The sequence below is a fragment of the Mobula hypostoma genome, chromosome 1 (assembly GCF_963921235.1).
Source record: "Mobula hypostoma chromosome 1, sMobHyp1.1, whole genome shotgun sequence".
NCBI lineage: Eukaryota > Metazoa > Chordata > Chondrichthyes > Myliobatiformes > Myliobatidae > Mobula > Mobula hypostoma.
Genome location: NC_086097.1, coordinates 99,914,631 through 99,941,829, shown reverse-complemented (window position 1 = coordinate 99,941,829; position 27,199 = coordinate 99,914,631). Strand labels below are relative to the sequence as shown.

Sequence of the window (27,199 nt, the reverse complement as noted above, 5' to 3'; positions counted from 1 at the left end):
AGCTGCAGCTGGATGCACTACTTGCGAGTGCAGTCATCAGTGTTACTGGAGGTCTCCCTGCAAGAGGAGCATTCCACTATCCTGCCTGGCATCCCCACTCTTCTAAATGTGCAATAAAAAAGAAAGAATAAATAACAAAAAAAAAAGTCTAATTATGGCCTATGCCTCTCCTCGCTGAAGTCTCAAAGAGCCTCAACTCCCCACTCACACAATGGCCTCTCCGGTTAAACCTAACTTCCTTTTATTGGACCTTGCCAAGTACTTAATTATACACATCTCCTCGGGACTGTGACATGCAAAATATGTCGACTGCCCCCACTCACTTCTTTTAAACTTTCTCTCCCTGCAAGCAATCTGATGTCTCCTCAGGACTGTTGTGGACAAAATATCAAAGTGTCCTGTTCAGACTGTCCAGATAGGGTTGACATCTTTAGCAACTCTTGACTGAGGTCTTTCTTGTGATAAAGTGCAGAAGGGGGTGTTGTGGGTGTTTGCTACTGTAGACCTTGACTGTCAATACCCGGACTATGTGAAGAGCATGCTAGCTGTGTGGTGTGGACAGCTTCTCCTCGTAGAGCTAGGGCACTGTTTCTTTCATAGCCAAAAGGTGTTTGGACGTATTGTTTAGTAATCTGCATTAGCATGACAGCAACTGATTTAAATTGTAGACTCGTCACTGTCTAAGTCAGCTACTGCTTCTTTGCCCCTGAGGCAGCCTGAGCTTCAAGCTCTTCCCTGAGCACATTTAATGTCGCCTCTACATGCCCTCTCTCCATGACTGTATGAACTATCTCCACTTGCATCCCAACTTTGCATTCAGCATAAAACGCTCTCATTCTTGCCGCTTCAGCTCAAGCGCAGGCTCGTGCTGCAGCTCTGCTAATCATGGATTCACTCAAGTATTGCAACAACATAATCAATGCACCACATTCTAACCTGACTTCCAGCTCTCGGCGATTGAAGGTGCTCCAGTTGACATTGCCATGTACAGCATTCAGACATGTCTCCAGTCTGCGGGCAAAACTTTTGAAGGCTCAACTGCCCTCACTGTGCAGACATACAAAGCTATGTAGTGAGGTAAACCCCTCAAAAAAAAATCACTCAAGACAGAAGTTTCCTTTAAAGTTTTTAACGAGCTCTTACTTGTGAAAAGGTATTGCTGTTTCAAGGACAAATAAAGAGGAGATGGAGATGAATGTCTTTCCAACACATGCTTCAAGTTGAATCCAAATTATCCCACGGAGGAATTATATAAAGACAGATTACGTACAGGACGTGATGTCTATACGAAACAAACTGCACCTCTAGAGGCCAGAACAGATAAAGTACTTCTAACCTATGAATGGATCCCAATAGCTCTGCCAAAGCTGTCACAGTTCCTCAAATGATTCCCTCAAATGAAATAGCTTAGATTTGTTCTGCCTGTACAACAACACTCCAGTCATGAACTGCAGGTGATCTGCTCAATTCTTCAAGTTAGATCATTACAGGAACCAAGACTACGATGAAGTTTCATATCCTCTATTTAGGAAAAAAATACAGCAGCCATCTTCTCGGTTGGACAAGGACCACAAGACCATACGACACAGAAGCAGAATTAGGCTACTTGGCCCATTGAGTCTGCTTCACCATTCCATCATAGATGCTTTATTATCCCCCTCAACCTTATTCTCCTGTCTTCTCCCCATACCCTTTGACACCCTAACTAATCAAGAAACTATCAACATCTACTTTAAGTATACTCAGTGACTTGAGCTCCAAAACTGTCCGTCACAATTAATTCCACAGATTCTCCACTCTTTGGCTAAAGAAATTTCTCATCTCTGTTTTAAAGGGACATCCCTCTATTCTGAGGCTGTGCCCCCAGTCCTAAATTCATCCACTACAAGAAACATCCTCTTCAAATCCACTGTATCTAGGCCTTTCAATATTCAAAAGTTTTTAATGAGATCCCTCCTCAGTCTTTTGAACTCCAGCAAGTACAGGCCCCAAGCCATCAAATACTCCTTATATGTAAACCCTTTCATTCAGGAATAATCCTGATGAACAATCCTCCCTCTAATTTTAGCGGTCAGTGTGCGCAAAAATATTATGTTTTGCAATTTTTTTCCTGTGACAAATGTATGTGCCCACTGAATGCACACATGGCACAGTTTATGTAGGTTTACAAAATATTTGACATAAAACTGCACAGAATAACAACAAAATAACATACATATTTAAGTCACTCAGTTATTTTTTCTCTCCCGTCTTTGGCATTTACCCATTCTTTGTAAACTCTATTTAGACTAATAGAACTTCCATCCAATTGATAGATTTTGATTCTCGTTAACATATCCAAATGACATTCACCTAAACGGTTTCTCAGCTTGTTTTTGAGTTGATTCATTAGGCTAAAACCTTGCTCACAGTCCGCAGTAGACACAAGGAAGATTCCCCCAATGTCCATCAACTGTGCAAGGTTGCAAAACTGTTCATTTTGAAGTACAAATGCCACCATTTGAGCAAAGTTTGAAATCTGTTTGGATTTAGTTTTTTCTTGCACTGAAAATTTGAAATCATTAAACTGTCTAACTATTACAGTATTTTCAGCTAGAAAATCATGATACTTTAGACATAAGGCATTAACTTACTCATTGCCAAATGTGAATTCACAATCTGCAATTGCGGAGAAATCAGAAGCTGATCATTCTTGTACCTCAACTTTGATCTCCTGTGGGTTTGATCGTTTTCGCTCTCACTCATCTGCACTCAACTGTAACATGTGTAGCACTCCTGTAACGAGTAATGGTGGGTTCTGTTGCCTGAGCGTTTGAACACCGTCCAAATGCGATTTACTTGCCAATGAAGCTTCAAAAAGTCAGGTTTCCAAATATCATCCCACAGAACAGGATAGGTGAGGTGATGTAAATTAGTGCCGTGCATTGAGGTACATGAAAAACTGACTAGTTAACAGAAACAGTTAGCTAAAAGATTATTTTCAATAAGTATAATTATTAATTACTACATTATTTTAGGTAACTAACTTTTTGTGCGCACATTAATTTCTTTTGTGCACTGCACACGCGCACAGCTTAGAGGGAACTATGCTTATGAGCCACCTCTGGAACCTCTCCAATGCCAGCACAGCCTTTCTTAGATAAGGGGCCCAAAACTGCTCCCAAGACTACAAGTGCGGTATGACCAATGCCTTATAAAGCTTCAGCATCACACCTTTGTTGTTGTATTCTAGTCCTCTTGAAATGAATACCAACATGGCATTTGCCTTCCTTACCAATGATTCAATCTGCAGGTTAACCTGCTCAAGGACTCTCAAGTGCTGACGACACTACATTGATTGGCCTAATCTCAAACAATAATGAGGTGGCCTACAGGGAAGAAGTCATCTCTCTGACACAGTGGTGTCAAGAAACAACCTCTCCCTCAATGTCGCAAAAACAAAGGAGCTGGTTGTGGATTACAGGAGGAATGGAGACGGGCTAACCCCTATCAATGGATTTGGGGTTGAGAGGGTAAGCCACTTTAAGTTCCTCGGTATCCACATCACTGAAGACCTCACGTGGTCTGTACACACCAGCTGTGTGGTGAAAAAGGCACAACAGTGCCTCTTTCACCTCAGATGGTTGAGGAAGTTTGGTATGGGCCCCCAAATTCTAAGAACTTTCTACAGGGGTACAACTGAGAGCATCCTGACTGGCTGCATCACTGCCTGGTATGGGAACTGTACCTCCCTTAATCACAGGACTCTGCAGAGAGTGGTGGATCTGTAGTTGTGAACTTTCTATGATTCAGGACACTTACAAAGACAGGTGTGTAAAAAGGGCCCATAGGATCATTGGAGACCCAAGCCATCCCAACCACAATCTATTCCAGCTGCAACCATCCGGGAAATGGTACCGCAGAATAAAAGCCAGGATCAACAGGCTCCGGGACAGCTTCTTCCACCAGACCATTAGACTGATTACCTCACGCTGATTTGAGTATATTTCTATGTTACATTGACTGTTCTATTTATTATAAATTACAATGCTTGCACATTGCACATTTAGACAGAGACATAACGTAAAGATTTTTACTCCTCACGTATGTGAAGGGTATAAGAAATAAAGTCAATTCAATACCTTTGCACCTCTGATTTTTGCGCGTTCTCCACGCTTAGAAAATAGTCCACGCCTTTATTCCTTCCAACAAAGTGCATGACCATGCACTTCCCTACACTATATTCCATCTACTAATGATTTCAATCCATATTCCAATCCCTATTCCAATCCAAGTCCTTCTGTAGACTCCCTGCTTCCTCAACACTACTTGTCCCTCCACCTGTTTTCATATGTCCACAGTCTTGGCCAGAACGCCATCAATTCTGTCATCTAGATTGTTGACATATAACATGAAAGGTTGTCCCAATACTGACCCCTGTGGAACAGCACTAGTCACCAGCAGCCAACTAGAGTAGGCCCCCTTTATTCTGACACCAGTCAGCCAATCTTCTATCTTTCCTGTAATACCATGGGCTCTTATCTTGTCAAGCAGCCTCATGTGGCACCTTGTCAAAGGCCTTCTGAAAATCCAAGTAAACAACATCCACTGACTCTCCTTTGCTTATCCTGTTATTTTCTCGAATCATTCCAAAAGATTTGTCAGGCAAAATTTTCCCTTTTAAGAAAACCATGCTGACTTTGGTCTACTTTATCACGTGCTTCCAAGCAGCCTGAAACCTCATCCTTAATAATGGACTCCAACATCTTCCATGCCACTGTCAGGCTAACTGGCCTATAATTTCCTTTCTTCTGCCTCTCTTCCTTCTTGAAGAGTGGAGTGACATTTGCAATTTTCCAGTCCTCCAGAACCATGCTAGAATCTAGTGATTCTTGGAAGATCAATACTAATGATTCCACAATCTCTTCAGCTACCTCTTTCAGAACCCAGGGTTGTAGTCCATTGGGTCCAGGAGACATTTCTATCTTCAGACCTTTCAGCTTCCCAAGCACCTTCTCCTTAGTAATAGCAATGACACTCAATTCTGTTGCCTGACACTCTTGAATTCTGGCATAGTGCCTGTGTCTTCCACAGTGACTGCTGACGCAAAATACTTCTTCCATTTGTTTGCCATTTTTTTGTCCCCCCACTACTACCTCTCCAGCTTCATATTCAGTGCTCCAATATCTGCTCTTACCTCTCTCTTACTCTTTATATACCTGAAAAAATACCTTTGCTATCATCTTTAATATTATTGACTAGCTTACCTTCACTTTACATCTTTTCTCTCATTATGGTTTTTTTTAATTTGCTTCTGTTGATTTTTAAAAGCTTCCCAATCCCCTAACTTCCCACTAAACTTTGCTACATTATAAGCCCTCTCTTTTTTTAAAAATACTGACTTTGACTTCTTTTGTCAGCCACAGTTGCCTCATCCTGTCTTTAGGTGTCTATCCTGCACCTTCAGATTTGCTCCCAGAAACTCCAGCTATTGCTGTTCTGCTGTCATCCCTGATGGTGTCCCCTTCCAATCAACTTTGTCCAGCTCCTCTGTCATGTCTCTGTAATTCCCTTTACTGCATTGTAATACCAATACAACTGACTTTAAATTCTCCCTCTCAATGTGCAGGGTGAATTCTATCATATGGTCACTGACTCCTAAGGGTTTATTTACCTTAAGCTCCCTAATCAAGTCTGGTTCTTTACACAAAACACAAACCAGAACTGCCTTTCCCCCAGTAGGCTCAACCACAAGCTGCTCTACAAAGCCATTTATCTCACAGGCTTTCTACAAATTCCCTTTCTTGGGAGCCAACACCAACCTGATTTCCCTAGTTTACCTGCATATTAAACTCCCCTGTGACTATCATAGAATTGCCTTCATTATATGCCTTTTCTAATTCCCATTGAAATTTATATCTCACATCCTGGCTACAGTTCAGGGGCCTATATACAACTCGCATCAGATTTCTTTACCTTTGCAGTTTCTTAACTCTACCCATAAGGATTCTACATCTTCGGATCTTACGTCACCTTTTGTATCCTTGAGTGTTAAGCTCCCGACTATGATCTTTGTTCAGCCACAAGTCAGTGATGCCCACAACACCATACCTGCCAATCTCTAACTGTACTACAAGATCTTCTACTTTATTCCATATACTACATGCATTCACACATAACACCCTTAGTCCTGTATTCATCACCCGTTTCAATTTTGTCCCCATGTTACATTTCAACTCATCCCACTGACTGAAATTTTGCCCTATCATCGATCTGTCCTTCTTCACTGTCTCAGTACAGAATGCACCGACTTGTATAGCAATTGCTCGATCACTCCAGTTCCCATTCCCCTGCCAAATCAGTTTAAACCCTCCCCAACAGCTCTAGCAAAAGTGCCCACAAGAATATTGATCCCCCTCAGGTTCAGGTGTAACCCAACCTTTTGTATAGTTCATACCTTCCCCAGAAGCGATCCCAATGATCCAGAAATCTGAAACGTTGACCTCTGCACCAGTTCCAACACTGGCCACTCCGCTTACACCTTCCTTCTCTTTATTGGCCCCCGCAGAAAAGTTTCAAAGGCCCCAAACTCTTTTTAAGCCTCAAGCAGGGGCTTTAATTTAAACCAACTGATGACCTCTCATGATGACGTCACTATTATCTGATCTAAGTCTTCAACAATTAGCAGCAAACATTGGAAACTTGTTTTATTTTGTTCCATTTCCCCAAACATTTATGGAAGGCATTTCTAAACAAACCAGATTTTTATAGAAACCCAAACTCCTTTCATCCTCAACAAGTTTCAATTTTTTAGCTAATTAGGCTAGAAATTTTGATTCAGATTAGTTATTATCATATACACCAGGGTTCCTTGCTTGCCTGAATCCAGAGACAACACCAAGTAAAATCTGTCCCAGGTGAAACTGATTTTAAGTGGCACTTATCTGGGTTGTTACACCAGTTTCAATAGCAGATGCCAGAGCTCAAACTGACAAGAAATTTTATTGTTTATGGTTAGACTTTAAACAATATCTTACTTTCAAAGCCTTAAAGATAATTCCTGGGGGTCTGGGAGAGCGAGTTGTGTTGTTGTTCAGCTGCTGTTCAACAGTCCACAACAATCCAGAAAAGTCTGTTGGAGGATTGTATGTTCTGGTGCCTTTGTACTGGATGGAACTAAAGGCTTCTGGAAAGCGCCCCAGCTTATGAAATCGCTCCTGTAGCAGTTTTTCTGGCAGCTCTGAAGGCCCATCTGCAGAGAAAAGTCAATAGTTTAATACAAAGTACCAACCCAGGAATGCATTTAGTCACAAGTCACAGAGACATAGAAGATGGCAGTGGCAACAGGCCCTTCGGATCGGCAGTCTGTGCCATTTACATGAATCTGATATTAATCATTTTTTAAAAAATATTTCCCCAAATTCTCAGTTCCACTCACCTACTCATTCAAGCAATTTACGGAGGCCAATTAATCTACCAACCAACATCTTTGAGATTTGGAAGAAAGCTCGCCATTGGGAGCATTTAATAGGTAGTGGGAGCTTATCCCCACTACCACCCCCAGCTATGATGACCTTAAACAAAGGCGGCAGGCTGACAGAATCACAAAGTTTAGAAACAGCAAGCTAGCTGAGAGTGCAATGAAGTGGACAAGTCTAGACAAAGCTATGGATGAAGATTACAGCAATGGATGAGTTAAGGTAGATTTTTGAGATAAATAGAGCATGGACTAGGGTGTTCTGGCCCTTCAAGCCACACCACCCAGCAGCCCCCGATTTAACCCTCGCCTAATCACAATACAATTTACAATGACCAATTAACCTACCAACTGGTACACCTTAGGACTGCGGGAGGAAACCAGAGCAACTGGAGGAAATCCATGCAGTCACAGGGAGAACATCCAAACTCCTTACCGACAACCGCGGGAATTGAACCCGGGTCACTGGCACTGTAAAGCATTGTACTAACCATGACGATACTGGTAGAGGCAATCAATATGAGACAGATGGCATTAGGTACTCTTTGCATACTATGGATGTGATATCCAAAATTCAACCTGTGGTTAATTCTTTTTTTCAATGGAGCGATACAGAAGGAAACAGGCCCTTCTGCCCAACTGGTTCATGCCGATCAAAATTTCTATCTAAGCTAGTCCCATTTACCTGCATTTGACACATATCCCCGATGCACATACCTTTTAAATGTTGTTATTGTACTTGCCTCAACCACTTCCACTGACAGTTCATTCCATATACTGCCTTTCTGGTTAAAAAAAGTAGCCCCTCAGGTTCCTATTAAATCACTCCCCTCTCACTTTAAACCTATGCCCTCTAGTTCTTGATTCCCAACCCCGGGAAGACTGTGTGCACTGACCCAAATAATGCTCCTCATGATTTATACACCTTCTTAAGATCTCCTCTGATTCTCTTTTACTCCAATGAAAAAAGCCCTAGCTTGTTCAACCACTCCTCATAATTTGATTCCTCAAGTTCCATCAACTTCCTTATAAAGATGCTCTGCACTCTTTCTAGCTTAATGGCACCTTTCCCTATAAAAGGGCCATGTAAATTGAATATAATATTCTGAATGAGCTTCACCAATGTCTTGTACAACTCATTCCGAATGCAGCCTCACCAATGTCTTGTACAACTTTCACTGGGGTTGCAAATGACATAGTTTCATTTCTGACAGATGGCACAAGAGGATGAATTTAGGCGTTCAGGAGTAAAGTTTGTGACAGAGACCAAAGATATTGATCCACTTTCAATTTTTATTTAAAGGAGATTTACCTTACCATGATTGCAAGACAGTGAAATGCAAGTGTGGATTGAGGTGAGCAAAGAAAGAATGAGATGGGAAGCAGGACAGTGAATTAGAAACAGAAAAATTTGAACTAAGACAAAACAGCAGTCAAAGGAAGAACACAAGATCAACGACAGCTGTCTATAATTCAACTGCATGAAGGTCTATAGTTTAACCATATGCAGCCTGTATTTTAATTGATATCTTTGAAGACTTTGTGGTCTTCAGGAAGGGGAAATCAAGGAAACACACACACCGCTCCTCATTGAGAAGTCAACAGTGGAGAGGCTAAAGGGCTGCAAGTCAACATCTCAGAGGATCTACTCTGGCCCAAACAAATGGATGCAATCACAAAGAAGGCACTCCAGTGATTCTATTTCATTAGAAGTTTGAGCAGATTTAACATAGAGAGTCATAGAGCACTTAGAATCGGGGCCTTTGGCCTATCTAATCCATGCCAAAATATTACCCTGCCTTGAATCGTAGCCCTCTCTATCCCTCCCATCTACTGTATGTACCTATCCAAACTTCTCTTAGATGTTGAAATCAAACCTGTTTCCACCACTTCTGCTGCAACTTGTTTCACACTCACGACACCCTGAGTGAAGAAGTTCCCCCTCAAGTTCCCACCAATATTTCACCTTTCAAACCATGACTTCTGGTTCTAGTCTCACCCAACCTCAGTGGAAAAAGCCTGCTTGCATTTACAGTATTGTACACTGCTCATAATTGTGTACCTCTATCAAATCTCTCCTCATTCTCCTACTCTCCAAGAAATAAAGTCCTAACCTATTCAACCTTTCCTTATAACTCAGGTACAAGTCCTGGAAAAATCCTTGTAAATTTTCTCTGTACTCTTTCAATTTTATTGATATCTTTCCTGTAGTAAGTGACCAGAAATGCACACAATACTCCAAGTTTGGCCTCACCAAAATCTTATACAACTTCACTCACAACACGCTGGAGGAACTCAGCAGGTCGGGCAGCATCTGTGGAAACAATCAGTCGACATTTCGGGCCAGAATCCTTTGTCAAGCCCAAAACGTCGACTGATTGTTTCCACGGATGCTGCCCGACCTGCTGAGTTCCTCCAGCGTGTTGTGAGTGTTGCTTTGACCCCAGCATCTGCAGATTATTTTGTGTTCTTATACAACTTCACCATACATCCCAAATTCTGTACTCAGTACTGTGATTTATAAAAGTTAATGTGCTAAAAACACTTTTTAGGACTACCTAACTATGATGCTACTTTCAAGGAATTGTGGATCCGTACTCACAAATCTCCTCAGGGCCCTACCAATTACTGTAAGTCTACCAAAGTGCAATATCTAATAGTTGTCTGCATTAAATATCACCAAAGACTCTTGCAAATTTCAACAGATGTGCCGTAGAGAGCATTCCGATTGCTTGCATCACTGCTTGGTATGAGACTTGAATGTGTAGGATCGAAAGAGATACGATGGGCTGTAAATTCAGCCAGCTCCCTCACAGTCCGAGTCTACTACTCTCCCCACCAAGGACATCTTCAAGAGTCAGCGCTTCAAGGTGGTGCCATCTATCATTAAGCACCCTCACCATCCAGAATATGCCTTCTTCTCATTAGATCATCAGGGAAGAGGAGGTACAAAAGCCTGAAGACTTACATTTAACAATTCAGGAACAGCTTCTTCCCCTCTGCCTATTTATTTTTTCCCCCTATTTATTTTTGTAACATATTAATAGTTACGTCTTGCACTGTCCTGCTGCCACAAAATAATAAATTTCACAACATAGGCCAGTGATAATAAACCTGTTTCTGATTCTACACCTGAAAACATATACTACCAGGCTCAAGGACAACCATTACAACTATAGAATAATCCCCTGTACAATACAATGGACTCTTGATATCACAATCTACCTTGTCATGGCCCTGCACCTTACTGTCTGCAAGCTCTGCATTTTTTCTCTATCGTCATTCTCTTATTGCTTTTCCCTTGTACTAACTAGTTCAATATGAGGAAGTGATCTGTATGGATGGCATGCCAAATAAAGATTTTCACTGCACCTCAGGACACAAGATAATAAATAATAAACCCCTCATAGTATTTTCAGAATTCAGACCCACCAATGAAGGCAAGCCAAGGTTGCAGGTATTGTGAGCAGTTTTGGCCACTTATCCAAGAAAGGTGTGCAGGTACTGGAGAGACTCCAAGGGGGTTCACAAGAATGATTCCAGGAATGAAAGGAATAATGTATGAGGAACGTTTGATGGCTCTGGGCCTGTACTCACTGGAGTTTAGAATGAGAGGGGATCTCATTGAAACCTACTGAATATTAAAGGCCAGGATGGAGTGGATGTTTCCTACAGTGGGTGAGTCTAGAACCGGAGGAGCATCCCTTTAGAACAGAGAGGAGGAGGAATTTCTGTAGCCAGAGGGTGGTGAATCTGTGGAATTCATTGCCATAGACAGCTGTGGAGCCCAAATCACTGAGTATATTTAAAGCAGATGTTGGCAAGTTCTTGGTTAGTCAGTGTGTCAAAGGTTATGGGAAGAAGGCAGGAGAATGGAGTTGCCAGCAATAATAAATCAGACAAGGTGGAAAGGCAGAGCAGACTCAATGGGCTAAATGGCCTAATTCTACTCATGCTCGTGTTATTTGCCGTTAATTACTGTAGTAAGTGTAGCTGGTACAATCTCCTTACTCTAATCACCCAGTGATGCAATTCCTGTTAACCAATTTGTGTGAATTAGATTATGGCATTCAATGGGGCAAAGCTCAGTGCCTGCACTTTCAAATGGTCTTCATCGTATCTGAAGGCTCTTTGAACACTTGAAGATGCAACCAAGAACTTGGCTCATTTTCATTCACTGTGAAACTTTCAGAAATGGAAAACACTTCACAAGAAACTAGCAATGCTTTGCATACTTCATACAACATTTCATTGCTAAATCTGGAAAGCCTCATACAATTGGAAAGGAACTAATTCTGCCAGCAGTAAGGGAGGCTCTGAATATAGTTTTGCATAAGTCACCAGTCCAGGTGATTAAAGTAATTCCACTCAATGACAACTCTGCTCAAAGATGAATAGATAAAACGTCTGAGAATGTGGAAGACATGCTGTGCAACATACTTAGGACAACAGAACTCCCTCTGCAGTTGGATGGGTCAACTTTGCCAGGCAATGAATCTTTGCTTCTTAGTTATGTTTGCTTCATAAAAGATGAAAGCATGGTTCACAAGTTGTTATTTGCAAGGAGACTAGAAACAGATGCAAAGGGAGAGTCAATATTTTGGATTGTTCAACCATTTTTCAAAGACAGGACTCTCTTGGGGCGCTAGATGGAGTAGGTCGCATTTTGGCTTTGCTCCGTTCATTTTTCAATTTACTTACCACCCCTTTACTATCTATATCAAAGTGTTGATACCACTTCTATATGCTTGAATTCCGAATTTTAATTGACAGAAATGTCTACCAGAGGAAGAAAGGGATTAGCTGAAGGCAAGGAAACCAGTAATGGAAATGGAAAGAAAGAAGGTGTCTTTGAACAGCCTAAACAGTCTCAACTTACTTTGGAGGCTATCTCGAATCTCTTGGATGAAAAACTTGATAAAAGATTTGCTACTTTGGAAGTATTGTTAAAGGAGAACAAAGGTAGATTGGCAGCACTTGAAAAGGAGAACAAAGGTCGATTGGCAGCACTTGAAAAGAAGAACGAAAAACAGCAGCGGAAATTTCAGAGCTTACCGAAGCTGGGAAACAGAGATATCGCAGATTGAGTTCTTTGGAAAAGAAGTTAACTTCGACCATTCATACATTGGAGCAGTATAAAGGCAAGATTATTGATTTGGAGAGTCGTAGACACAGACAGAATTTGCGAATAATAAGACTCAGTGAAGACATTGAGAGCGGGGATCTTACTATTTTTTTTCTCAATTCTTAATGGAGGTCTTTGGCTCGGAGGTTTTTTCTTCTCTTCCTGTACCTGACCGTGCGCATCGGGCGTTAAGACCCAAACCATCGGAAGAGTTAAAACCGTGCCCTGTAATTCTTCGATTTCACTATGTGAATACTAAGGAGCACTTAATTCGAATTGCTCATCCGAAAGGAATTATTGAGCATCAAAATCTTAAGTTTCATCTGGTTGAATATTATTGTCATGAGATAATACAAGAAAGATTGCGTTTTAAAACGGTGATGTTGGAATTATATCAAAGGAATTTCCAACCAGCTTTGCTATACCCTGCTCCTCTAAGGGTTGTTCTGCCTGATAAATCATTTAAATGGTTTAAATCCGTGGATGAAGCACAACAATTTCTCGAAGATCTATGTTTCAGCTCGGATGTCTAATACATTTACCGTTCCTTTATGTTTGTATACATCTGGTTTATTAGTTAATAACCAGCTTATAGATTTGGACATTTTAAGTTTGTAGAACTTTGCCCTTGGGCTGATTTTACTCGTACTTTGTTTTGGTATACGGATGTTTATTATGCTTCTACGTTAAAGTCCCTTTCTTTTCCCTTTATTATTTTACCTTTTTATTTTTAACTGTTCGCTCTTGAAAATTAAGATTCTGACTTGGTGATTATTTGTTTTTTCTTGAAATATTACTAAGATTCTATTCTGTTTCATTTCTTAAGATCTTGTCCTCTAAAATGGTCTGCAAATGGCTTTTTTTTCCTTAACATGTGTTTAGCATTCCTTTCGCAATGTTCTGACTATGGGTTTTTCTTTACTTTTTTTAAATTTGGAGATGTGCCCTCAAGATAGATGGGGGTAAGGAGGTTCTTAGATACTTTTCTGACTGTCTATTGGACAGGTTTTGGATCTTTGTGGGTGGGGGTGCGGCTATTTTTAGTTTAGTGTTTTTCATTTGGGCTGATTTGAAACTACAAAAACGTCTGTATTGTCCTAATTTCCGGTTCCTCTTTAAACTTTTTTTCCCTCTTCCTGATTCACGAGTTTCCTATGCAATATGGTTAACCTTTTACATACTATATGGTTTATTTAAGGAAAATGGATAATATTGTTAACTTTGTCGCATGGAATACGAATGGTTTGAATCATCCAATTAAACGGAAGAAGATTTTTAAAGTTTTCATAGATTGAATGCGCAGATTATTTTTTGCGCAGGAGACTCAAGTGAGGAAGGAGGATAATCAGCTTTTTTTAGGTTTTAGAAAGTTGAACAATTTCACTCAAACTCACCGTCTAAAGTGAAAGGTTTTTTTATAGTCTATTTTTATAGACTCCTCGATCTCATTTGTTCATTATGATACAATCTCAGACCCATATGGCAGATTTCTATTAATTACTGGTTTAATTTATAACCAAAAAGTAGTTTTGGTTAATACTTATGCACCAAATACTATCCTGAATTCTTTAAGCATTTATATGTATCTCTTCCCAATTTAAATGAATATATGTTAATATTGGGCAGAGATTTTAATTGTCTGAATCCTGTGATAGATAGGTCTGCGCCCAATCAGGTACTTCCAAACAAATCTGCTATTTTCATTAATTCCTTTTTAGTTGACTCCAGAATTTTAGATGTTTGGAGGTTTTTATATCCTAATGATAAAGAGTTCTTTTTCTTTTCTCATGTATATCATAATTATTCTAGAATCCATTACTTATTGATTCTTGATTAGTTTCATCTGTCACCGACTGAGTATGATGCAATCGTCATTTCCCATCATGCGCCTTTGAAATTATCAATTAAATGAATTGATGTAACCTTTATGATGTATCCCAGGATCCTCCTGGGAGGGGGGAACAAGATGGCGGCACGATGACAGCACGCGGGGCCACTTCAGTGATGAATATCTGTTATTTGTCAAGTAGGGGACCATGCACAATCCTGATTTGATGGAGAGAGACACGAGAGCACAGCGGAACATCTGGAAAACTTCTGAAATGACTGCTTTGTTACCGCTGCTACTGTGTGGTAACCGGAATCTCCGGAGCTGAAGGCCCTGAAATCCTCAGCTTTGCGTGTTTCAGCGGCGGGGGAGATGTCGAAGGCGCTGGACAGAAGATGGCGCTCAGAAGGCTGTATCGGAGAGGCTGCTCGGAAGCTCGGAGTTTTTGGACGGATGGACTCAGGGTCGGCTGGGGTCGACTGCTTCCAAGGTATCGGCAAGTTGACGGTGCCTGGAGGATTACGGCAGGGAGTTTTTCCCTTTTGCCGCCTGCTATTGGGGACTCAGGAGTCGATCAACTCGGGACTTTGAGAACTTTTTTTTACTGTGCCTATGGTCTGTTCTTTATCAAATTATGGTATTACTTTGCACTGCTGTAATGATATGTTATAATTATGTGGTTTTGTCAGTGTTAGTCTTTGGTCTGTCTTGTTTTCTGTGATATCACTCCGGAGAAACATTGTATCATTTCTTAATGCATGTATGCATTTCTAAATGACAATAAACAAGGACTGAGTGTTCTCATAATCTAATCAAATCTAATCTAATCTTTAGTACCAGATAATGACGGTTCAACTCTATTTTGCTTCAGGATTTAAATTTTGTTAACTTCTTTAAAGAACAGATTGCATTTTTCTTTTCAACTAACTCAACGGAAGAAATTTCCAGTGGGATATTATGGGATACCTTTAAAGTATATACCCATGGGCAAATTATTTCATACTCTGCTGGATTGAAAAAACGAATTAATAGTGAAATACGTACATTTGTTGATAAGATTAAAGAAATTGATAAAAAAATATTCTATTGCTCCCAATCTGGAGGTTTATAAAGAGAGAGTTGAACCTCAGATGCAACATAGTTTGTTATTAACATCCCCGATTGAAAATCAATTACTTAAAACTAAGAGCTAATTTTATATACATGGTGATAAATCAGGTAAATTATTGGCTAACCAATTGAAAGCTGCTTGGGCGAAACTTCAGATTATTAAAGTTCGTAAACGGGATGGTATTCGACGGTTGACCATGATGAAATTAACAAATCAGGAGGGAGGAGAAGATGGTGGCGCGACGCAGCTCGCAGCGGCCACTCCGGTAAATGATATCTGTTATCTGTCAAGTAGGATGCCGTGCACAATCCTGATTTGATGGAGACAGACGTGAGAGCTCGGAGGAATATCTGGTGAAACTTCTGAAATGCCTGTTTTGCTACCGCTGCTACTGTGCAATCCAAAATCTCCAGAGAGGAAGGTCCCGAGTCCTCGGCTTTGTTTGCTGCTTGGCAGCCGGGGTGGGGTCGAAGCGCTCGGCGGAGATGGTGCTCGGCGTCGGAGGCTCGAAGTTTTCAGACGGACTCAGAGTCAGCTGCGGTTGGGTGCTTCCAATGCATCGGCAAGTTTGTGGCGCTTCCGTCTGCTGAGATGATGGGGCTATCAGGACTTGAGACTTTTTTTTTACCATGCCCATAGTCTGCACTTCATGAAATTACGGTATTGCTTTACACTGTTGTAACTATATGTTATAATTATGTGGTTTTATCAGTTTTAGTCTTGGTTTGTCCTGTGTTTTTGTGTTGGGCATGTGGTCAAGTGGTTAAGGCATTCGTCTAGTTACCTCAAGGTTGCTAGTTCGAGCCTCAGCTGTGGCTGCGTGTTTGTGCCCTTGAGCAAGGCACTTAATCACACATTGCTCTAGTCTGTGCGAGGAGTGGCGCCCCACACAGACTTCCAATCTGCGCCTTGTAAGGCATGAAATTGCGCGACGCAGGCCTCTCATGGTCTGAGTCGATGTTCCCCTCCCCTCCCCTCCTGTGTTATCTTTCTGGAGGAACATTGCATCATTTTTTAATACATGCATTTCTAAATGACAATAAACGAGGGCTGAGTGTCCTCATAATCTAATCTAAAAAAATCTTTTCAAGAATTTTATACCAATTTATACCACTCAGAATTTCCTGATGATTCTACCATAATGCATGAATTTTTAAGGAAATTGAATATTCCAAAATCACCAGTTGATGAATGTTTAGCATTAGACGCACCCATTACTGAAGAGGAAATAAAGAAAGCAATTTTTTCGATGAACTTTGGTAAAGCACCTGGTCCGGATGGGTATACAGCTGAATTTTTAAAATCTCTTTCAGATTTACTTTCTGTTCTTTATGGTTATATAAGTCAATAGCATCATAACATTTTAAGTAACGTTTGGATATTAAACACACAGCACATATTTTCCCCATATGAACATATAAAATCATTGCAACAGACCAATATCACTGCATCAGTGGGAGCCCTGGGCTGGTTTTCCTGCAACCACACTGTGCCATCGAGGGGTGATGGGGGACAGCGATACTCGAAGGAGGTTCCTTATGTCCAGTCTATTCCGTAATTTAGTTTTCGTTGCATTCATTGCAGAGATATGTTGGAAATGGAAGCAACGTTTTCAGTGCTCTCCTGGCTATCTCAGGATATTTAGCCTTGACTTTGATCTGGAATGCCGGCAGAGATGTTATGTCAAACATGCTTCTCAGCCCGCCGTCATTTGCAAGCTCAGAGTTGATCTTCTTCCCGCGCTGACATGAATAACGCGTGCGTAATGACCTCGCATGCGTAATGGCTCAACAGTGTGTGACAGGGAATGAGGAAAGGTGCAGCTGACTCATATTGCCAAATCATATTGTTTCCTCGTGGCCCGGTACCGGTCCACGGCCTGATGGTTGGGGACCCCTGGCCAAGATCAGACTTTTTCAGATATATACAGATTAGAAACTTTCTGAATGGTACTTTACTTACCTTTCCGATATCACATCAAATTGAAGTTACAGAAAAAAAAATTATAGTTTAAATCCCTATCAGAAGAGTTTAATAGCATTTATTAGATTATGAGAACACCCAGTCCTCTTACTGTCATTTAGAAATGCATGCATGCATTAAGAAATGATACAATGTTTCTCCGGAGTGATATCACAGAAAACAGGACAAACCAAAGACTAACACTGACAGAACCATATAATTATAACATATAGTTACAGCAGTGCAAAGTAATACCATAATTTGATGAAGAACAGACCATGGGCACAGTAAAAAATAAGTCTCGAAGTCCCCGAATCGATCAACTCCCGAGTCCCCGATAGCAGGCAGCAAAAGGGAGAAACTCCCTGCCATAATCCTCCAGGCACCGTCAACTTGCCGATGCCTTGGAAGCAGCCGACCCTGAGTCCAACCGTCCGAAAACTTCGAGCCTCCGACCAGCCCCTCCGATACAGCCTCCCAAGCGCCATCCTCTGCCGAGTGCCTTCGACCTCGCCCCGGCCGCTGAAACAAGCAAAGCCGAGGATTTCGGGGCCTTCTGCTCCAGAGATTCCGGTTACCACACAGTAGCAACGGCAGCGAAGCGGGCATTTCAGAAGTTTTCCAGATGTTCCTCCATACTCTCATGTCCATCTCCATCAAATCAGAATTGCGCACAGTCCCCTACTTGACAGATAACAGATATTCATCACCGGAGAGGCCGCACGTGCTGCAGTCACGCCGCCATCTTCTCCTCCCTCATGATTTAATTATGAAAATACGCTTAGGTACTTCTGATAAAATTAAGAATGAGTGGGAAAGAGACCTTCAGATACCTTTACCTACAGAGAAATGGGAGAAAATTTTTCAACTAGTTAATACTTCTTCAATGTGTGCCAGACACACTTTGATACAATACATAGGGCTCATACGTCAAAGGATAAGTTAGCTCGCTTTTACTGCCACATAAATCCTGTTTGTTATAGATGTAATTCTGAGGTAGCTTCCTTGACACATATGTTCTGGTCTTGCCCTCTTTGAGGAAAATATTGGAAAGATATTTTTGATATTATTTCAGTAGTTCTGCGTGTTGATTTACAACCTCATCCTATTACTGCAATCTTTGGACTATCAGTAATAGACTCCAGTCATTTATTCGCATCAGCTTGTTGTCTAATTGCATTTGTTACATTAACAGCCAGAAGATCCATTTTACTTAAATGGAAAGATTCCAATCCCCCTACTACATTTCAATGGTTTTCCCAAATGATAGCATGTTTAAACTTGGAAAAAATTAGGAACGGTACTATGGATCCTTCGGTTAAATTTGAATAAACTTAGAGGCCGGTTATTCAATATTTTCATATGATGTAAGTTGACCCTTTCTGGATTCTTTTTAGTAATTTTTTTGTTCATGTATAGAGGAGCGGAGTTAACAACAAATAATAATTTTAGCCAAAGAAATATGGCAGCCCAATCTTTGTTTGTTTTTTTTAGTTTAGGGGTTTTTTTCTCTTTATAAAATATCTTTTTCACGGTTAGTTACTAAGAGATTGGGAGGCTAAACTACATTTGTTACTTGGAATCTGTGCTTGTATGTGTTAACTATTATTAATGTAATCCCAGTCTCTGTATCACTATTATTATTGCTATGTTTATTAATTTGAAACTTAATAAAAAGATTGAAAAAGAAAGAATCTTTCAAAGAGGACATTTTACTCACTAACATTCTTGCGTTTGCAACAGAAGGAGCACCATCAATGACATGACACCACCATGGGGTAATTACTTTCTTGAAAAACACTGTACCATATTTACCATTCACTGGTATTCACATACAACATCTTGTCACAAAAAAACCTAAGCAATTGGCTGCACAAATCATTAAATACTGTTATCACAGTGATAAATAAAATCAAATCCCTTCTTCGCAATTCAACTAGTTCAAGCATGATGAACAGTTTGAACGCTTGCTGTTGCACACAGAAGTCAGATGACTCTCAAAAGGAAACTGCCTTTTTGAAACCGTAATAAAAATTTTTGAAGAATCAAATGCTTCACTCAAAAATCAACTCAAGAATATTAGGCAAGACATTGCTTATTTGTCAGAATTATTCACAAAGTTTAATGAAATTGATCTTCAATTGCAAGGAAATGTGAATCTGATCAAAGTCAAATCAGCCATTTCCACATTTCTGTCCAAATTAAGTACAACATTGGCCATTGTGTCCGTTCCCAGTTTCTGAGCCTCTGAGTTGGAAGAGAAAGAAAGAATACAAGATGATCTGCAAGTAAACTGTGGCCAACTGGGTGAGCTGCATAAAAAAACGTCACAGAGACTTCTAGATCTTCTCTCAGTCCAAATTCCAGATTGGGAAATAAATCCATTCCTGAAAACTTATAATGAGGAATTAACAGGAAGGATGAAGAACTGACCTCGCTACAAAATGACTTTGAGCTGAAGCAGATGAAAGCAATGAAACAGACTGCAAAATTACTGACCGTGTGATCTGATTCTCCTTCAGAGTACTGTTGAGAAGCTGATATCACTGCACCAAGTCTATCCATCTCATGGAAAGGTGAAAAAGCAATGAAGTAGTGAATAATTGAACTGCTTTAAAATTATTGATGTTTTTACTGTAATTAAATAAGCAGAAAAGAAAGCTTTTGGCACATTGGCCTTCATAAATCAAAGTATCGAGTACAGGAGATGGGATGTTATATTTAAGTTGTACAAGACATTGGTGAGGTCTAAATTGAAGTAGCGTGTGCAGTTTTGGTCACCGACCTATAGGAAGTATGTAAACAAAGTTGAAAGAGTACAGAGAAGTTTTACAACGATGTTTGCCAGGTCTAGAGTCACTGAATTATGAGGAAAGATTAGGACTTTTATTCCTTAGAATGTAGAAGATTGAGAGGAGATTTTATAGAGGTATACAAAATTATGGGGGATATAGATAAGAGTAAATGTAGAGGTCGTGGGTTAAGGGTGAAAGATTTAAGGGAAACATGAGGGGAAACTACTTCACTGAAAAGATCGTGAGAGTGTGGAACAAGCTCACACCACAAGTAGTGCATGCGAGCTTGATTTCAATGTTTAAGCGAAGTCTGGATAGGTACATGGATAGTAGGGGTATGAAGGGCTATGTTCCCAGTGCAGGTCAACGTGAGTAGGCAGTTTAAATGGTGTCAGAATGGACTAGATGGGCCAAAGGGCCTGTTTCTGTGCTCAACTTTTCTATGACTCTAAGTAATTTTATTTGTATCTTTAAATAGATTTGAATAATTTTTGCAAATTTTAGTCACTGCTTTGAATTTGCAGTTCCTATTTTCTAGCTCTGTGCATCAAAAATCAAAATGGTTTATACTGTAGTCTTTAATGCAATGACCAGAAAGGGAGAGGGGATGCTGGGGTTGAGTCCGGGAGCCAAGGGGGCTGTAACACAAAAAGTTTGGCAAACACTACAGCAGCTTTGTGTTTTATTTTGATGCTAATAACTGCTGGCAAAGCATTTACTGTCTATTTCTAATTGCCCTGGAATTGAGGCAGCTTCAAGAGTTACACATATTGGTGGCTCTGAAGTCACACAGGCAGACAAGGATGGTACATTTCCTTTCCCATGGGTATTACAACAACCCAACATTTCAGGGTTATTGAGATGTACTTTAAATAAAAACATACATAAATAATTGAACCCTTCCTGTTCCTCCACCCTCATTGAAGGCAATCCTCAACCACAGTATTCACAACCTCTCAAACAGCACAACAAATTATACTATTTCCAGCTAACTGGAGATCTCTGGACGACTGCAAGATGCTGCAGATGATTCTACACTCGGGGTAAAACTCTCCTCACTATCAAGGGTCTCTTCTAAAGGCAGTGCCTTAAGGACTCCCACCATCCAGCACATGCCTCCCTTTTGCTACTAACCATCAGGGAGGTGGTACAGGAGCCTGAAGACCCACATTCAACAAGTTAGAAACAGCTTTCTCTCCATCATCACATTTCTCAATGGAACATGAACTCATTAGCACTATATCAAATAAACAACAAATTTTATGTTATACAAATCAGTGATAATAAATCTCATTCTGATCCTAACCTGGCATAACTTTCCAAGTTTTGGAAAATGCAAAGAGAAGATTGAGAGATTGGTTTTAATTATTTAATTTTACCCTCTCATAAATTTAACCTGTAACTACTGAGCAATGGTCAGGTTGAAGGAAAACTGCAGACATCATTGTCTCTAATGATCCTAGAGTTTCTAACCAGCACTGACCACCATATCTGCAAAATGGATGTCCACAGATTTTAATTTTAGAGGTGCGCTGTGCACTTACTTCGGAAATGTTTGTCGAATTTTATAAAACAGTTAGACATTAAGTAGTTGGTGCAGTGTTACACAGAAGGAAACCAAAGTCTCTCAAGCTGGTCTGCTAGGGTATAATACTGAACCCTAATCACACTTCTCCCCACCCATTCATAATCTAGAGCACGGGTTCCCAACCCTATTTTTTTTACACCATGGACCAATACCATTAAGCAAGGAGCCCATGTACATCAGGTTGGGCGCCTTTCAGATTACTAATGATCTGTTTTAAGGATGAAACCGCAGATATTATAAAGAAGACACAACAATTATACAAACAAATCATTCCGATATAGATTGTACACATTCTTTGATAACAAATGTATTTTGAACTTTGAAGCAAACCAGGTGAATGCTGATGTCTCATCAGGGTGTACTCCTGACCCTGTTACAAAAAAAAACCCATGCAGTTCAGGCCAGGTACTCAGGTTCTGCTCCCAACTACTTGACCCATGTCACCACGTCAGACACACTGGGGTGGACCTGAGAAATGGATCTAACTGGTTGATATTGTCAAGGATCTCAGAGAATTTTGTAGTCAATATGCAAAAATGGATGAAGAATTGTGATGCTGCGATTATTACAATGACCTGTACAGCCCTAGGTATTGAATATCCCAAAATAAAGTTTGTTCACGAAAGAAAGGGTGGCACGGTAGCATAGTGATTAGCACAACACTTTGACAGTACCAGCAATCCCAGTTCAATTCCCACCGCTGTCTGTAAGGAGGTTGTACGTTCTCCCTGTGACCATGGGGAGAATGTCTGGGTGCTCCCACAGTCCAAAGACCTATGGGCTGGTAGGATAATTATTCATTGTAAATTGTCCCGTGTTTAGGCTAGGATTAAACTGGCGGTTGCTGGATGGCACAGCTCAAAGGGCCAGAAGGCCTGCTCTGTGCTGTACCTCAATAAATACACAAACAATGGATGTAGGGGTAGCAATATAAAGTGAATCACATTGTTGCAAGGAAGGATGTCTGATAAAATCAAGGGCAGAATCTATTTAACTAAATTCCAGAAACATATGCCAAACACACAGCAATATACCATATTCCAGTAAAGTACCATAAAGCTTCAGGTCGACCTTCACTAATCCGGCACCACTGGGACCTGAGGAGTGCCGGATTAGTGAAAATGCCGAATAACAGAAGGATCACATTAAGTGGGAGGGATAGTAAATTTGCAGGAAGTCAGGAGTAGTCTTAACGGGATCCACCTCAATATAGATTAGAATAGTAATAGTGCAAATGACAAACTTAGTCAGCAGGTTTCTCTTTCAAATTAGCTGTTGGATCTGGTTCTAGAGCAATACGACTGGTCACACAAACAACTATTAGTGAGAAAAGTCCAAGGAACACTAATTACTGCATCATAAAGTTTAGATCAGCTATGGAAAATTGAAGGAGCAGTGGAAGAGTATTTACCTTGGGCAGAAATGTGTTTAGATCAGCTCTAGGCCAGATCAACAAAAATCCAAAACTGTAAGGCATTGAACTTTCAAACCAGAAATGTTTCTGATAATGGATCTGTTACTCCCATCTGATTCTGTATTTATTTCCTCACAATATCCTTTCCCTCTACTGCATGTTATTATTAAACCCACCTTTCCACATTTTCATTTATAATATTACCACTTAGTGGCTCATATTGTTCTAAAATTGCTTTGATATCATTTGCACTGATTGTAAACCATCAACTAAAAATCAAGTATATTGCTGAAATACTGGCAGTATTTTAATTCTGATGAACTGTCAAGATAAAATGTTAACTATTTCCCTTTCTATAGATGATGCCTGATCTGCTAAGTATGTTGAGCAGGACTATATTTCAGATTCCTAGTAGCAGTATTTTTTTTATTTCTACCATTACAGTAATACTATGTCAAAAGAATCACATCTTCTACCCAAGAGAGCAAGGAAAGATGCCATGTTCATACTGTGGGTAGAACTAAAGGTGACCCCCATGTTACAGCCTTTCAGGTAATGGAAATTCATCCTTGTGGAACTCACATCTCACTAACAAAAATATATGGGAGAGGGAATAAAAACGTGTTCTTTCCAAACTTATGTTAAAAGTAAATTTAAAAATTTTTGAAGCATGTACAGATGCTTTCCTGGCCTCTACCTTATACAGTGCTAATATGAAAAATAATGAAACATGGTAATGCAATGCAGCACAATCTTAACCTTTCTGCTAATTAATTCCTTTAGAACAGAAGTGAAAAGCACAAAATTGGGAAGGGAAAATATAGTATAATCACAATAAATCTGAATTCTGCTTCCACCTATGGACTTCTTTAAGTTCAAGATAACTCAAGGTAACAGTCAGCATACTGTGAGCAACTTTGAGCCCTGTATACAAGGAAAAATGTGTTGGCTCTGGAGAGGGTCCAGAGGAGCTTCACAGACATGAAAGGTGCATCTGATGACTTTGAGACTGGACTCGATGGAGCTTAGAAGAATGGTGTGTGGGCTGGAATCACATTGAAACCAATCAAATACTGAAAGGCCTGGACAAAGTGATGCGGAGAGGATGATTCCATTAGCAGGAGAGTTTAAGGGACACCACTTTAAAACTGAAATGAGGAATTTGCTCAGCCAGAAGGTGGTGAACCTGTGGAATTCACTGCCACAGAGGGCTGTGCAGGCCAAGTCGTTGGGTGTATTTGAGAGAGACTGATAGGTTCAGGGTAAGGGTTCAAGATCACAGGGAAAAGGCAGGAAAAAGGAGTTGTATAAATAAATCATCCATAAGCAGCAGAGCAGATTCAATGAGCTAAGTGGCTCAATTCTGCTCCTATATCTGTTGAACAAATGATCAAATACATAACCTCAATCACCCGATTGTTTGGACTATATACAAGATCATTATGAAGAGAGTTGAAATGGAGTTTCACTACAGGCGAACATTAAACCATATTGTTTCACTTTGAATGAACAGAAAACGAAAATCTATTTACACAACGCACTGGAATATCTAGATTCAATACTACAAATCTTTGTTTAGCCTACCTGATCCTAGTAACTTAGTGTGCACAGTCTCATGAAAGATAATGACAGATGGTCCTAGTGTAGACAACGGAACATCCAACCCACATCTTGCAGTGGTAGCTTTCAACTCCTTTGTGAAGTGTTTAAGGTAAGCTTCAGATGCATCAGCAAGAAATTTAAAGAGGTCATTGTGTAATCTGTCTGCATGAGTTCTGTAAATAATTGTGTCAGATATAGCAAGTACTTTAAGTAGCAATCTTGTTCGTTGACTTAGGTTAGTAGTAGCTCCCAGTAATCCTTCAGTGTCGACGACAATAATGTGATGAACAGGATCATAGGCTACCCATACTCCAACAGTGCAAGACTCCTGTGTTGGTGAGGTCTTGAAAACTTCACGACCTCTGAAGAATGTATGATTGAGGGTGTGAGACTTCCCATCACCAGTGTTGCCAAAAATTGAAACAACTTTCAGGTTTTCATCTGGTTTGCAAGCAAGTTTTTGAATAAATTCTTCTTCATCTGCTACCTAAGGAACAAGCCAAAGACATGAAGTAATTACTTTGGAAGGTCTAATTATAACCTTGCTTATTGTAATGAGTTTTAAAATAGCATTTCAGACTCTACAGTCAGTAACAGGAAGAGGACAAAATCACATCTTTGCCACATGCACCCCACCCTCTTCCCACAAACCTTCCATTCCACATGACACCAACATGATACCAATCCTCCACAAAAGTGGTTGGATAATTCTTTTCAATTTCACTCTCTCCTGACAGAAGAATATCTGGTATTGTCTCCAATTGTGACATGTCTGAGCTCGATGGGCTGAATGGCCTATTTCTGCTATGTTTTATGGTCTGTCTTGTGAGATACTTGTAAGAAAAGTTTAAAAAAATGGAACTCTTACTTTGTCGCGTCAGACTAACTAGACTGATAAACAGCAATACCATTGGCTCTTTTAAAAAGGATTGCTTACTAGAGTATTGACAGCCATTGCAGCTCCAATTAAACTTTATAAAGGAGATCACACACGTCAAAATCAGAATCAGGTTTATTATCACCAGTATGTGCCGTGACATTTGTTAACATGTTCATAGATTCTATCCTCTGACACTCTGAATTCCACATTACTATTACCTAGTTATTTATGTACTTCTATCCTCTGACACTCTGAATTCCACATTACTATTACCTAGTTATTTATGTACTTCTATCCTCTGACACTCTGAATTCCACATTACTATTACCTAGTTATTTATGTACTTCTATCCTCTGACACTCTGAATTCCACATTACTATTACCTAGTTATTTATGTACTTCTATCCTCTGACACTCTGAATTCCACATTACTATTACCTAGTTATTTATGTACTTCTATCCTCTGACACTCTGAATTCCACATTACTATTACCTAGTTATTTATGTACTTCTATCCTCTGACACTCTGAATTCCACATTACTATTACCTAGTTATTTATGTACTTCTATCCTCTGACACTCTGAATTCCACATTACTATTACCTAGTTATTTATGTACTTCTATCCTCTGACACTCTGAATTCCACATTACTATTACCTAGTTATTTATGTACTTCTATCCTCTGACACTCTGAATTCCACATTACTATTACCTAGTTATTTATGTACTTCTATCCTCTGACACTCTGAATTCCACATTACTATTACTTAGTTATTTATGTACTTCTATCCTCTGACACTCTGAATTCCACATTACTATTACCTAGTTATTTATGTACTTCTATCCTCTGACACTCTGAATTCCACATTACTATTACCTAGTTATTTATGTACTTCTATCCTCTGACACTCTGAATTCCACATTACTATTACCTAGTTATTTATGTGATTCAGGTTGCAGATTCAATCATCCCATCTTTCTTAACCTTTCATGTATGATCTAATTTTGTTTCTCTACAAAGCTGAAGAACATGAGCAAATGATGCAGCCTACCTCACCCCCCCCAATGAAAACCATTCAACCAGATCATGGGTTACCCAATGCACTATTGGAAAGTATATTGTGCCTAAGAGGGGTGTTGGCAAGTATGAAAGTGCTTTAGGGAGGTGTTGACCTAACAAAGGCTGGGAAATACTGCACTATCCTAATGACCCTATGACTCCAATGCTTCCTGAAACCCAAAGATTTATCTCAGCATTGAGTACATTAAATGACCACTGCTCAGGGGCAGAAAATTCCGAAGCTTCATTCCAAAATTCTATCTCCTTAAATCTATTCCTTACTCTTTCTCCACATTAGCAATTAGTTAAGTGTGCTATTTTGAAAGGTATTTCTCCTAAGTTCCACGGAAACTGTATTTCCCACTGCTATTTCGTCA

At 40.0% G+C, this 27,199-nt stretch overlaps 1 protein-coding gene across 1 annotated transcript in view; it reads right to left on the bottom strand.

Moving 5' to 3' along the window:
• The window catches only part of zfyve1 (zinc finger, FYVE domain containing 1), a 70,104-nt gene that overhangs the window by 38,513 nt on the left and 4,392 nt on the right, over positions 1 to 27,199 (bottom strand). The window contains exons 2-3 of the mRNA XM_063039051.1: positions 24,864 to 25,368; positions 7,017 to 7,231 (exon numbers count right to left, since the gene is read on the bottom strand). Of these exons, the coding sequence (XP_062895121.1) occupies positions 7,017 to 7,231; positions 24,864 to 25,368 (720 nt within the window). The remainder of the gene's footprint in view (positions 1 to 7,016; positions 7,232 to 24,863; positions 25,369 to 27,199) is intronic.